At 46.0% G+C, this 15,596-nt stretch overlaps 1 protein-coding gene across 4 annotated transcripts in view; it reads left to right on the top strand.

Moving 5' to 3' along the window:
- The first annotated feature begins 8,238 nt into the window (after positions 1–8,238).
- LOC138303595 (zinc finger protein 615-like) overlaps positions 8,239–15,596 on the top strand; it is a 64,074-nt gene continuing 56,716 nt past the window's right edge. For 2 of the 4 annotated variants that reach the window (XM_069242875.1, XM_069242873.1), the window contains exons 1-2: positions 8,269–8,490; positions 13,138–13,264. In XM_069242875.1, coding sequence (XP_069098976.1) covers positions 8,458–8,490; positions 13,138–13,264 — 160 coding nt within the window. In that variant the 5' untranslated portion in view covers positions 8,269–8,457. Of the gene's footprint in view, positions 8,491–13,137; positions 13,265–15,596 lie in introns of all 4 variants that reach the window. The other 2 variants (XM_069242874.1, XM_069242876.1) reach the window with 2 other exon arrangements.

Below are 15,596 nucleotides of genomic sequence, written 5' to 3'. Positions count from 1 at the left end.
TTTCCACTGGTCCTGCTGAATCTCTCTTGAGCATTGACTAATTGTTTTTCTTCGAAGACCTTCACTTTGGTGCTGTCCTGGGATGGGCAGTCAATGCCCGCCTCAGCTGGTAAATGTAAATTCAACCAGTAGTGAAAAAGTTTATTAATTTGGTTTAATATAATACGATAAACAGCGCACTGCTTGGATGCATTTTTGGTGCCAATTTTGGGATTATTGTGGTGAGTTCTGTTGAGATAAAGTGCTAGGATTGTGTTTAGTAGGCAAAGATCTCTTCTCACGTTTGTGATCTTTGGGGCGGTAAACTTATGCCTAGAGTAGCAGAAGCAGCAGACATTATGGGCCTTATCATGCCTTGGCGCTCTATTATGAAGACCGCCAAGCCGCTGCAGGCAACAGACTGCCAGTGCTGGCAGACTGTTGCCCGGCATGTTAGGAGATTTCGGAGGACCTCCTCCCATTTCTGAGCGTAAGTCCGACTCTGAAGAGGCGGTTACATCGTCAGCACCACCATGGCAGCAGAACTCTGCCCGCCGTATTACAAGCCATAATACGGCATGGCAAAGTCCTGCTGGTGTGGTGGTGCTGGCGGTGCAAGACCGCCAGGACCCATCCCCTCCCGGACGACCTCGATGAAGAAGGTAAGTGGTCGTCCGAAAGGGGCGGGGAGGGTGTCTGGGTGTGTGTGTGCATATATGTGGAGGGGAGTGTAGTGTGAGTGTGTGTGTGTGTGTGGAGGGGGGTGTAGTGTGAGTGCGTGTGTGTGGAGGAAGTAGGGGGGTGTAGTGTGAGTGCTTGTGTGTGGAGGGGGTGTAGTGTGACTGCGTGTATGTGATTGAATGTGACTGCGTGTGAATGGGGGTGTGTGTCTGCATGTGTGCGCATGAATGGGGTGGGTGTCTGCATGTATGCGAGTAAGTGGGGGTGTGTGTCTGCATGTATGCGGTGGAGTGGGGGGGTGTCTGCATGTATGCAAGTGAGTGGGGGTGTCTGTGTGGATGAATGCCTATGCTGAGAGGTGTGTATGTGTGAATGAATGCCTATGCTGAGAGGTGTTTATGTGAATGCATGCATGCTTGAAGGGGTGGGGGGGGTGTTTGTAAGTGTATGGGCGGGTGGTGGGGGTGTGTGCATGTGTGCGGACGTGTGGGGGTGCATGTGCCGGCGACAAGAATGGGGATTCCTGTCACCGAGTGCGTGACTGCCAGGGTTTTCGTGGAGGGGTGACTGCCACGGAAAGAATGGCAGTCTGCAGCTTTGTAATCTGGCCTGCAGGCTCAAGCCTGCTGCCAGGTTGGGGTTGCACACTGCCGGCCACGTTTGTGCGTGCGCACCGGCAGGCCAGCCAGCGTTGTGGAGGTTTGACGGCAGCCAAGCTACACAACTCGTGATGTGGTGGTATTTACCGCCAGAGTGTTAAGACTGCCACGGCAGACCGCCAGCCTCATAATGAGGGCCAAAGTTTTCTATTGGTTTTCAAAGCTAGCTCTGGTTTGGGCCACCTGGCATTCTTGATGGGACTCTGAGAAAGTATTCTGATTGCATCGTACATTCTATGACATTTTGATTCTTTGGCTAATGTGTCAGAGCTATGAAAGACATTACTGTTGGTGAATGAAGATCATGAAAGATTGGAAATAAATTGCTGAAGACAATGAAAAGAGAGGACCGACATCAACGTCATTGAAGGTTGTCAGCCAAATAAAAAAAATCAAGAAGCCGCATTACACTTGGAGAGGTGTAACGTTATAAAGGTGAATGTCTTACAACTTCACGCAACTTGTTAAATACTTTGCTACCATCAAATCAAATAAATCCTCATTTGTGTATACATGTATAATCATAACAGAATAAAATACACAGCATAACTTCATGCAGTAATTCATATTTTAAGCCTTGAAGACTCCATCATGTCATACATTTATCTTAAAAATGCCTAATTATAATGCTAGGCAAAATAAAATGCTCGAAAATATACGTAGGCTAAAATCGATATAGAATACAGTCATATCTCAAACTTCGGATCAAGCAGTAACTTTGTGAGGTTGCAATATCCACCCACGAGATCGTGGGGTCAGCGGGAATTGCAAGCAAGAAATTAAAGTGCACGGGTCCTTCTGAAACATCTTCGGATCTCCGTGTATTTTCTGTTGCGCTGGACATTTTTCTGTAATCTTCCCACTGCATAACACACGTGGATTGGAGAGCACACAAAGAAAATAAAAAGCGGGTCAATATTGGTAAAATCCATGAGGTTTTAAGACAGGTGCCAGAAATGTACACAAATAAAAGAAGTGGACCAATGAATTTGTGGAGTATTCATCACACAGGCAGATCAGAGTAGACTTTGTCTACCTAGCGGTAAACAACAATGGCTTCTAATGCTGCCTAGGGGACGTTTGGTCAGAAGAACCACCTTAATAAAGTGCCAAGCTATCAAAGTTTTTAAAATACCATTTTAAAAAAGAGTGGGCACAAAAGAGAAGTGAGGTGGCAGTGGAAATGGTTTCTACTGTTCTTGGGGCTACTGCTTGGCAGCTGCTCATTACTTTTTTCCCCTCCCAGCTGTCCAGGTTGTAGTTGGGACTTGGGTGGGACTTAGGTGGGAAGGAGCTACCTGGGCGGTGGGGCTTTAGCTGCTGAGGACAACCCTGAGCTGCAGCATGTATAAAAACCTCTGATTGTTATTCCCTAAGTTGAATGTCCTGCCCTTCCTGTGCGGAATCTGTAGCTAGAGAGCCTGAAGGAAGTAAAACTTCAAGACTGGTGGGGTTTGGAAAACTTAGCACAAAGATTCTCAACTTTGCAAAGCCCTAATTGGAATGGCAGGTCACAGTGTGAGATGTCTATGGTCCACTCTTGAGAAAAGGAGCTGGAAAAGAATGAGGGCATAGGGTGGCAGAGCAAGGTGCTGAAACCTCAGAATAGTCTCAAGTGGCAGAGGGGGCATGATGCCATGAAATAACACGCGGAGGAATAATCATGGGATTCAGATGCTCTGTGATGCCCTTTACCACTAAAGCATCAGACCTCAATGTCTGCCTCTGAGTGAAAGCACGATTAGGTTACAACTAAACCTTTCTTGGTGAATATCGGGCGACACAAGTATGAGAATGGGGTATGCAGTGACAACAAAAAAGAATAAATAATGGGCAAAAATAATATTGACGAAAACTTGAACTCCAAGAATACAAACAAGAAGCAATATAAACTCTATACTAACACCGAGACGGTTGCAGCGTCTTTTTCACAGATGGTGTCCAGTATGTCCAGTATAATCCTGTTTCCTCCATTAGTTCTTCCCAATATAGAATTCCCGCTTTTTTCAAAGGCCAACTCATACGGTCTTTCATAAATTCCGGTGTTCCATGAGATTTCCAGTTTGGTCTCTTTATACTGTAGCATGGTATACCCCATTTAAGCCTAATGTTGTCCTAAATGTTGTCACTTGTCTAAAGGACCCTAAGACATGCTGTCTTAAAAATTTGAAAGCATCTTATTTATATAAGACAGGTCCCTCCTGACATCCCTGTTTTAGTAAGGATTCTAACATCTTCCCTCTATTAGATCGATCATGGAAAGCTATGGACCCTGCAGTTTATGAACTGGAAAGCCCAACAATTAAATAAGGGGTGTGGTAGCTGGACATACCCTTTTTAGTTCGAACCTACCAGACAGCACAGCTGTCTGGATTGCTAAAGACTTCTTGGGGACTTTCAGAAAGTTGACCCAGGAATGCATTCCGCACATTGATTACCATTGGCTTTGTAACTCACACTTTCTGGCTTTATTTGCTTTAGGCTGTCCAGGTTCAGTTCATCCCTCCTGTTCCCTAAACCGTGTTTTCTGTATCCGTCCACAAATTCGCTTTCTATTCGCAGGCCTTTCAATTTCATTCTTATCTCATCACATTTGCTGTGCATTCAGAGACTGCGGTCAAATGTCAGGAATTGTCTTCCAAGGGCGCTTGTTTACTTTTCTTTCTCTGACTTCGAGTTGAAAGGATTTATGTGACAATGTTGCTGGATATATGGCGGTTGGGTAGGAAAGTTTTCTTCTAGCACACAACAACGTTTAAATGAAATGTGTAAGAAGTTCCACTTTACTCTATGCCATTATACTTTATGCCACTCTGCGCAACTGCACTCTACCCTGCACCACTCCACTGTATGCCACTTCACTCAAACCTGAAACAATCTACTCTACGCCGCTGCACTCTATGCCATTCTACTCCACTCTGTTCTTAACTACTGCACTCTACGTCAATGCACTGTCCACAACTGCACTCTGTCAATGCACTCTATGCCACTGCATTCTACTCTTCATCACTACTCTTCATCCACTGCTCTCTGTCACCCTACCCACTCTACACCACTGCAGTCTGGCACTCAACTCTGCAACACTGTACTCTATCACTGAACACTACACCACTATACTCTGCATTTCTCCACTCTACGCCACTGCACTTAATGCGACTACACTCTTAAGCACTATACTCTACTCTGCACCACTCTATGCCACCCAACTCTAATCTGCACTCTAAGCCACTCACCTCTTCTCTGCACCACTGCCCTTTGCATCACCCAACTCTACACCACTCCACTGACCCACTTTAAGCCACTCTGCTCTACTCCACTCTGTGCCACTACACTCTATGCCACTGTACTTTGCACAGCTCCACACCAATCAACGCCACTGCATTCTACAATACCCCATTGTACGCCCCTGAATGCCTCTGCACTCTATGCCACTATACATTGCAACATTCTACGCCAATGCACTCTACACCAGTCCACTCTACTCTGCCACTCCAGTGTATGCCAGTTTATGCAACTATGCCACCCCAATAAATGACACTCTCTGCCACTCCACTCCACAACATTCTACTCTGCAATTTCACTTTATGACACTCCTCGCCATTCTCCTCTATGCCACTAACTTTTAGCCATGCTGAACAGCAGCAACGCTGGTGAACAACATGGCTAAAACACATTGGCAAAGCCAGTAGCTCTTGCTTAGGTGAGACCTCCATGCACCTTTACTCTACTCTGCACCACTACACTCTACTCTTTACCACTCCACTCTACGCCAGTCTACTCTACGCAACTCTAACTTGTTACCTGAATCTACTCTGCACCACTGCACTACACGCCACTCTAATTTACGCCACTGCAGTATATGCCACTTAACTCTATCCTTTACCACTCAACTGTATGGTTCACCAATCCACTCTACACCACTTCACTCTACTGAGGCATAATCTACTCTACGCCACTGCACTTGACACCCTGCACTCTACTCCATTCTGTGCCACTCCACTCTATGCCCCTCCACTCTACATTACATCACTACTATACTTCTCTGAAACTCTATTCTCCACCACTTTACGCAACAGCACTGTCCACCACTGCACTCTACACTGTCAGTCTACTCTGCACAAGTGCACTCTGTCACTGTACTCGTCTGCGCCACTCTATGTAAGTGCTCTGTACACCAGTGAACTCTATGCCACGCTGCACCCTGTCACTCTGTACCACTCTACTCTGTGCACTGCACTCTTCCCTGCACCACTCCACTCAACACCAATTCGCTCTATTCTGAAACAATCTACCCTGACACTGCACTCTACGCCACTCTACTCCATGCCACTGCACTCTATACCATTGCAATATACACTGCATCTCTCCAATCTACTCTGCGCCACTCTGCTCTACACCACTGCACTCTATGCCAACGCGCTGCACGCCACTTTGCTCAAAACCAATGCACCTTATAATACTCCAGTCTACTACTCTGCACCACTCTAAGCCACTACACTGTATGTCACTGCACTCTACACCAATGCACTTGATGCCACTTTACTTTGCACCACTGTACTCTGCACCACTGCTCTCTATGCCACTGTACTTTGCATCACTCTAATCTACACCACTGCACTGTAAGCAATGCGCTGTACGCCACTGTACTCTACACCAGTGTATTCTGCACCACTCTATTGCACACTATGCCAGTGCACTCTACTCTCCTGCACTACCTTTCTACACTCTATGCAGTTGCACTCTACGCAAATCCACTCCATTCCACTCTAATTTACTCTGCACAACTGCACTGACACTGCACTCTGCAACACTCTACTTTACATCACTGCACTCTATGCCACTTCAATCTACGCTGTGCCACTCCATCCTGCATCACTCTACTCTGTTGCATTCTGCGCCACTCTACTCTAAACCACAGTACTCTACCCTAAAACAATGCACTCTACATCAGTCTACTCTGCTGCACCATACACCACTATACTCTACACCTTTGCACAATGTTGCTGCACTCTATGCTACTGTATTCTACTCTGCACCACTGTACCCTGTGCCACTGCTCTCTAAGCCACTCTGTTCTACCCCAATGCATTCTTTCGACACTGAACTCTATGGCACTCTACATATCTGCACTCTATGCCACTGCACTATACGCTGCACCACTCAACTCTACACCACTCTACTGAACTCTACACCAATGCACTCTATGCCACTCTATTCTGCATCACTCCACTCTGTGTCACTGCACTTTACACCTATCTGGTCTATTCCACTCTAATCTATGTTGCACCACTGCACTCTACACCACTGTACTCTATCTACCCTGTACCACTCCACTCCCCTGTGCTCTGAAATAATGTAATCTGCGCCATTGCACTCTATGCCACTCTACTACACTTTGCGCCGCTGCACTCTAGCCACTGGACGCTACGACACTCTACTCTATGACATTACACTCTATGATATTCCACTCTACTCCCTTAAACTCTACTCCACTCAGCGCCTCTCCGCTCTATGCCACTTTATGCTACTCCACTCTGACACTCTATTCTACTCCACAACGCTCTTCTCTAATCCACTCTTCAAAACTCTGCTCCACTCTATGCCATTCCACTCAACTACACTCCCCCTCTTTATACCACTCCACTCTACAACAACCTGCTCTGCTCTATGCCTCTCGAGTCCTCTCTTCACAGCTCCCTCTAAGCCACTCCACTCTTTTCTATGCCATTCTTCTCTACTCCACTCTACACTGTCCCGTTCTGACACTACTCTGCCACAACACTGTGCAACTCTTCACCACTCTAGGCCACTCCATACCACTCTGACATGCCACTGTATGACATTTATTGCCACGCCAATCTGATGCTACGCCACGAAACTCAATGCCACACCACTCTACAACACACCATGCCATGCCACTTTCCTTTCTGCCACTATCCTTTAGCGATGTTGAACAGCAGCTACGCTGGTGCACAGTACTATTCAAACACATTGGCAAAGCCAAGAAATAGCTCTTGCATAGGTACGACCTATTGACTTTGCCTTTGCTTGATAGTATTGCCCAGTTGCCTCCCTGATTGTATCACCACTGGATGCGTGCCGATAAAAAAGTTGAAGGGTTTCACTTGTTCAGCTCTTGTACGGCCAGAGAGTTGAATGATCTGATACCAGAGGAACACAGCAGAGTGTATTATGTGAGTGAGGACAACGCTATCGTTGGTTTGATGGTTTTGGACAGGGGGACACAGACGCTAAAGTGCAACATTCAGTCTATTTTTCTGGCAAAGTTCTGTTTTATAGCATTTCCCGTTGCGACCTCTATCCTTAGAGGTGGCCAGATCAGGACCACATGGGCAGCTTGTCCTGAATTCTTACGGCTGTCAGCTGGGGCTCCGCTCTGTTTTCTCTCATCTGTTTTAGAATAATGTTTCAAATACAAAGAGAAATCACTTTAAAAGTATTTTAGCGCAGTTTATACTAGTCCAACATAAAGAGGGAACCGCAATGCTAAAAAGAACGGACTGGGATTGCCACGGGATAATTTTCAAGCACCAGCTTCGCCTGAAATTGGAAATCACGAACACGTGGGCGGTATTTGCCCCCTCAGGGAAGTGTGCCATTACAATACCCCTAATGCACAGTGAAGCAGTCATCGCGAGGGGTGATTCGGGGGCAGCCTCTCTGTCTGACAGCCTGGGGACCCTTCCGGTGCTTGTTTGGGTGACACCTGTGTGTACTCGCACCTGAGCGCGAGGCTCCGCCCATCCAGGTGCGCTCTCTCTCCCTTCACCACGCCCCTCTCACCGCGAGCGCCTCAGGGGTCTTCGGCGCATGCGAGCTGGAAATATTCCCCGCTCGGCGCACGCGCAGTGGAGGCGTTCGTGTTTTGCGCATGCCCGGTGCGGCGCGGTCCTCGCTCGGCGCATGCGCAGGTCACATACCTGCAAGCAGGAAGTAGTAGGTCGGCAGCCCTTGTTGCCCTGCGATTGTCACCCCCTGCAGACCCGGGGCTGCCGAGTGGCGTCCTCCGGTCCCGGGGCTGACCTGGGCGGCCCTGTCCGGCACCGCCCCCCCCCCTGCCAGGGGGCGCTCTTCTGGGCTGTGGTCAGGTGCGTCACCTGTCCGGACAGGGAGAGCCATGAAGGACGTGTCCAGGAAGGAGGCAGAGAAGGTGAGTCCCATTCCGCAGATGCCCTCTTTGTAAACCCTTGGCACTGTTACCTTTCTTCTTGGATGCCTGTTAGATTCTTGACTCGCCGCATCATGGAGTGGTTGCACATGATCACCTCCCTGGCTCTCTCTTGAGACGCGTCTCCCCTCTGGGCTGTAGTTCCTTCTCCATCAGTATTTCTGGCCTTTATTGCCTTATGTCATTTTGCAGGTTGCTCGTGTAACATTTTCTTCAGACCATCCTAGTTATCCCCATGACAGCATATACCAGCAATGTGGCTAACTTATAAGAGAAAGAAAAGTAAAAAAAAAATGGGAGACAGAAACGTTTTTCACTTCAGAGTCTGAAGCTAGAATCGGATTCTACAATATTCTCCTCAAATTATTACATAGATATATGCAACGCGACGATCTACTTCCATCCTTTCGACTCGGCCCCCATAAGAACCTAACATTGCTCCGAAGCCCGCCCTTATAGTCTGATGCATGCAAACACTATAAATGAATATACTTAATTCGTTTCCTGAATGTACCACGTCAAAGTGGCTGATCAAGTTTCTTCACTTAAGAATTTACCCCACACCTCTTCAACATATTGCATCTGATCATTTAGTTTATAAATTACTTTTTTAATTGCATCCATTGTGTACATATCCTGACGCCTTTGTTTAAATGTTGGTGGTGGCGTTGATTTCCTGTGTCTCAGTATGCCTGCATTGGTTACTGCCAGTGCCATAGATAGCCATCGCTTCGTAAGGGAAAGTTAGTGGAGGAAGTGTTGATATGTCATGTGATTCTTGCTGTCGGTTGTGTGGCCTCACTAGTCTCCGTTCCAATTGCATCCCCAATAGCACGTCAATAACTGGACATCGCATAAAACATGTACAGTGTCACTATCTTACGCATCACAACACCAGAAATTGAAGTCTAGGGTCATATGTGCTCGGTGTAAGTTTGCTGGAGACCAGTGCCACTGATGGAGGATTTTATAATGGCTACGTTTTAACCTAGCTGCTCTCAGTGTTTTGTCATGTTATGCTAATATGTCGGTTCTCTCAACTGGGTTTTCACCCTCCAGCCTACTTTCCCACCAACCATTATAAGACTTGCTATTGTTTTGTGAGAAAATATTGTCAATAAAAATCCAGTAAAGCCAGATACTGTTCCCCCTGTAGACTCTCTGTGTCCTAAGATAATGCAGCAGGGGTATGTAGCAAGTGTGTATGGTAGTGTCGTAATAGTACTTTTAAGACAGTCATTTGGGAATACTGCCATTGTAGTGACGGTGGTACGTTGTATTTTAGTCTAAGATTATTGAACAACACCACATTATCTTTTGTGCTTCCCCTCAGTCCCCTTTCATTGTTTATGAGTCATGGAGGGCATGAAGGCAGTGATCCATAATAAAGTACGGTTCGTACCTGCTGCCGTGCACGTTGTCTGAGGTGCTGCTGATGCCACCAAGTAGCCAGTTCTGGTTCTCCCCCCCCCCCCCTTAAATGTAGTTGCCACTCCACCTCTACTACCAGCCTCTGGCACCTTCACTGATGCCACAAACTCCCCACCACTCTCTAGTGGCATCGCTGGCAGGTAGGGAAGCCTCCCATTGTTTCTCACTGTGGTGCGTGTTGTTAGTAGATATCCGAGCTTTTCTAAACATGCACTGAGTCTGCCCTTGATGTGCTAGTTGTAGGCCCTGCCTCCTTCCGGCCAAACTTACAGCAACCAAGCACTAATTTTGACCTTATCTTAGACTTGGTGGAGACCTCCCATGCCTAATCCCCGAAAATTACAAACCATGCCTGCCTCGGGGCCACCCTGCAGTGATCCAAGACCCACAGCTTTAGGAGGATACAGATGTTCTTTTGGCATTTGGCACAGCCCCAGATCCTTGTGTTATGTTAAGTGGGCTTTCTCCTCGAGTTGTCCTGCACAGGTGTGTTGGGCAGTTGATCCAGTATTTTCCCTAAATGTCTTTATATCACTTCTTCAGGCAATACAGTTGAAGTTGGGGGGGGGGGGGGGGGGAGGAAATTGATTCAGTTTCCTTTTGTGTGGTTATGTTATGTTAAGGGTAGAGTGCACAACTCATCTGAAAGGGTGTCCAGGAGCTGTGTTGGCTGAGCCACAGCTGAAATTATGTGAAGAGCTATGTCCTCAGTGTCCCGCGAAATTCAAGAACTAAGGAGCTGAATCTGCTGTGCAGGAGGTAGGTTCTTCCAACCTTTGGGAGCAAGGTACAAGGTCAGGTGATAAATCTGATTCTGTGGGGGATGTGTGCAAGTAAGAGTCTGGCTGAGCAGCAGTGTTGAGTAGGTCTGTGGAAGTTAATGTTATTGAGCTAGGTGAGGCTGATACTACGCAAGCTTTTGCATGGGTGTGTGAGTAGCTTGAAGATCTGGGAGTTAGTGGAATTCCTTGGGGTGCAGGGTGATGTGGGTGCAGGAAAAGTCTGTGTGTGTCTGGCAGTGTGGGTCACTTGCACTTGATTTCCTATGTAGAGTGCAGTGCCATAGTCCAGCTTGCTGGTGATGAGGGCCTGGGTGATGGATCTGTGGTTTTGAAGGTAAGCCAGATAAAAATCTTCTTGAGTGTGTGGAAACAGTAGGCAAAGATTGCATTCACTTTGCCTGTCATAGCGAGCTGGTTGTCGACTATTATTCACATGTTCTTTGCACTGGTGATTGGATTGGATCTGTGCCTGACAACAGACCTCAGGGAGGTGTAATTTCCTTCAAAAGTTCAGGAAAATTACCCCATCTCATCACCCAATTGAAAGCGAAAAGCTCTGCCCCAACAGGTCTATTGGCAAATTCCCTGGATTCTGCAGAGGAACTAGGGTTGATCTCAGAAGTTTGTACTTCAAGGTCCTGGTACATGACACTGGGGATCAATGAATGCGGGACAATGCTATCCGGTGTCAGCCTAGGTTACTGATCCACTGTGCCATGGATACGCATTAGGCCTTGGGTTGACCGTAGCAATCTGGTCACGTTCTTCTCGCTGCAGTGCACCTCATTCCACTGAAATGCAGGTTGAGCTACTTCAGTTGCAGGGTTGAGTCCTGCAACCACCCACTGGCGATCTCTCACCAGCTACTGCTCCTGTCACACCCAGGCCAAGTAGGAGGCAAAGAACCATCAGAGATAACTGTGGAATGGACTAAAGCAGCAGGGCACTTCCTTAGCTCCGGGCAGTGTTCACAAGATAGGTACAATTTTTAAGCTGGTTTGTTAAAATTGAATTCCACCTTATGAGGGCAGCACTGTTGTTAGGCCATGTTTGCTAGGTCTCTCATCTTAGCACACTTCCATCTGCAGGGATGACCTCAGCACCCCTCTCTCAGCAGGCCAGGCGGTCTCATTTCCAAGATAGATCATCACCGCTCCTCTAGGACTTAATTGCAGGTGATATTCCCTCACCTTTGGGAGACTGGCTTTCAACCACACCACTCCTCTATCTTGGAAGCTTCCATGACACTCTATTTAGGGTCACCCACAATAGTCAGTGAGGAATCATGGAACCCTTTGTCTGTGTTTCACGCTTCTTAAATTACTTTTCCAGATAGGGATTGTTCTGGATCTGCATAAAGGCTGATCATTTACTTTGTGTCAACTCCACCGCAGACATAGTGTCTTATTTAAAATATGACTGATAGGGCACTCCATCATAAATGTGTCAGATGTCTGCTCTGCTGTGAGTGATGGCCGTTGATACCTTAAAAACAGCAGAGGGTACATCTTTCAAGTTTTAATGGAGAAGACTCTAAAAAGGCCCAAAGTTTTTATCTGCAGGTGATAGTTTATCAGCAGGGGACTTACGAAGGGGGTCACCTAGTATAGCATCCTAAACACTAGCAATAAAGAGGTGTTACTCCCTCACAACTGACAGCTATTAGTCTTTTAAGAGAAACTCCTCTAGATGGACAACAGGCAGACGCTGACCTGAAAACCTCACCCGTATTGCTAAAGAGGCCGCTGTCTCCATCTCCCCTGGCCCACCATCTGTACTAATGGGAGTACCCCAGGAACGGACAAAAGAGAGGACGCCACCAAAAGCCACTTCTTCATCTTCATTGGGGGCCAAGTACACTTACTTACATGCTTGTCACATGTGCAGGCCACTAAAATGTCAACATTCCACAGAGACTTGCAGTTCTGTAACTAAGGGCAGGGCTACGTCCTCACAGAACCATACCGAAGACATTGCTCGTATTCTTTTGTTCCTATTTGGAACACAATTGAGGTAACTTTTTGTTCTGTGCTCTTTCCTTGATCATTACTCGAGTTTCGGGCGTTAAAGGAATACTAACTTAACCGTCCATGTATAATATTTCAGCGTTACTAACTGGTCAGTAGGCACACCATCCTACTATAAAGTAGGCAATAGAGAAGATCATTTCTAAGAAAAAGGAGTCATGGAACAGTGCAATCTATGCTGTGAGGGGGAAGAAAGGGATCTTACTGCAACAGAAAATAAATATCTGCTGAAATGAAGTGTAACATTGGTTTTCTGCTATTGACTTTTCATGCAAAGTCTAACCCTCCTTTCTCTGTGCAGTTCCCACCTCATGCCATGTCTTTCAATGCAATGAAAACTTCATTAAATAAAAAAAGTTAGCGGGTTAATGTAAAATGTCCTTTTTCAGGCCGCTGTCACATTCCACGACGTTGCTGCCTACTTCTCAGAAGCAGAATGGAAGCTCTTACACGAGTGGCAGAAGGACCTTTACCAGAAAGTAATGCAAGAAATTCACCAGACCCTGATCTCACTGGGTGAGTCACGCTGTCTGACACAGTCTCATCAAAAGGGCTTACCAGAGAGGCACACTTTGGGGGAAACGCCTATAACACGTAATAGTTGAGAACTGGGTTTTAAGCATACACAAATAATTTGCCATGCTTTAACCTTCTGTTTTCCAAGCAAGATAATGCTTTCCTCTGTTGTTTACTCTGCCTTCGGTTCGCTAGCAGTCTTTTGCAAATTGATCCTGTTGGCTTTGTAGAAGGAAAATTAACTGCAAATCTGCTTGGGGGACTCTTGCCAGGCCAAACCGGGTTTTAAGAACACAGAGGTAATGTGCCATGCTCTAAACCTTTTGTTTCCCAAGCGAAAAAACACTTTCCTTTGTTGTTTGATCTGCTTTTGGTTTGCTAGCAGTCTTTTGTCCATAGAGTATAAAAATCACCAAATAATTTCTAAGCGATTTGAAAGCCTAATCAGCAAAACAAAAAAAGAACTGCACCAACAGATACTGAGAGGAGATCGATGACCTTATGAAATGAAAGTTTTTGTACTTTATTTTTAATACTTAAAGCATGCTGTTCACTCAGTTACCGTCAGTAGAGAAAGAGTGTCTTTGCCAGCGACCAGCTCATTGAAGTCAGGATAGGAAGAATTGCTTTCAGTAGTTTCAGAGAAAATACAAACTTGGCAAGAACACACTGATTTTGACAGGTAAAATGTAGATGAGAGCCATATTTGTCTTGTCGAGAGGATGACATGACTGAGAAGGTGCATTGAGATGATTGTGAGTGAGATGAACAAGCCTACAATTCCTGTACACTAAGGCCCAAAAGGTCCTTTTGTGTACTAGCCAAGAATCATAGATTCACACATAAAATGGACACACAGGTTCGGGTGCCCACAGACCAGCAAACATGCACACATCAAGCATGTAAACACCCGTGTCAGAAATGCAATTGCCCAAGCACTCAGAACAATAGACCAAAAACACCACGCATATAGACCAACCTACTTTTGATGAAGTAGTGCCACACAATGTAGTGGAGGCAATTTATTGAGGGGTTACCAGCAACACATACATTTACTCACTTCCCTCATCCCCAATAGTAAGACTTGCAACATAGGTGTGCAGAGTGTGAATGCTGGGTGGAAACCTAAATTTATCCATTGGGTTGTGCAAAGTTTCTGTTTTACTGACTGCGTTTGGCATCTCAGCCTGACACTCCAGTCAAGTGACATGAGAAACTGGGTCTGCTGTGATAAAAAGGAACTATTTGGAGGCCTGCCTCATGGATTGGCCTTTACGTAAGGTGGGAACTGAAAATCCTGTTCCCCAACTCCATTGCAGTTCTTATGGAGTGACGTGTTAATGTATAGTCAAATCTCATCTACTACCAACCTCATCCCTTTTCTTTCCTCTGTTTTAAATCTGCATCTGTAATAACAATTAACAAGCCCATCATATCAAGCCTCAATTCAACTGCTTTCCGAATCAAGAAACAAAATATAATAAACATGATTTCAGATCAATAAGTAAGGTTTTCACTTTAAAGTAGCATTTAATGCTGTGCTACCACGTCTGTGGGTGATTTTACTTTCCACCGTAGTACTAATAGTCATACCGTATATATTTCACTTGCTGCTATTAGTTAAACACCTTATTCCCTCTGAGTCTTGACTGAGTTATAATTGTGAATGAAATAACAGTACTACTGATGGAAAACTTGTGCTGCTACATGTTGAGCTCATTATACTACTACCAGCAAGGACACTGTTCCCTTTATTCTTTGGGACACCACACTAGCCCCTATCACCTTGGTTCATGCGATTCAATCACTTTTTTTCCAGCATCTATGTAAACTTGATATTTGGATTATATTGTAAGTCCTCAGTGAAAAATTCAGACTGGTTAGGTAAAATCCCACAACTCTGAATTACTGTGCCCGCGCATCAGTATCAGTACTTCAGGCGCAGGATTACAGACGTGGGATTACAAATGCAGCATTCCTGCGCCTCTCGTAATACGAGATAGTGTGTTTGAACTCAAGTGGCTTGACCCAATACCTTTTCGCTATACTGAGGGGGTGCGGAACTAACCTTTGTCCCAGATTTAGGCCAGGTGATTACTGGTCTGATTCTGGATGTTATGCATTATGGAACACATGGAGTCACATGGTAGAAGCACATTGACACGGAGCAGAGCATACTGATCACTCTGTGTTGTGTGGCCTTCTGCCATTTGGGCTGACCTGCTTTTAAGCCTTCTATGTCTTATGGTTTAATATGCTTATTTCAAAGGTTTCACTGAATTTTGCTGACTATCATGTCACAGGATTCAATAATGTGCACCTCCGATAGCAA

This window comes from Pleurodeles waltl, chromosome 7 (genome assembly GCF_031143425.1).
Source record: "Pleurodeles waltl isolate 20211129_DDA chromosome 7, aPleWal1.hap1.20221129, whole genome shotgun sequence".
Lineage (NCBI taxonomy): Eukaryota > Metazoa > Chordata > Amphibia > Caudata > Salamandridae > Pleurodeles > Pleurodeles waltl.
This window is presented reverse-complemented; position numbering and strand designations above follow the sequence as displayed.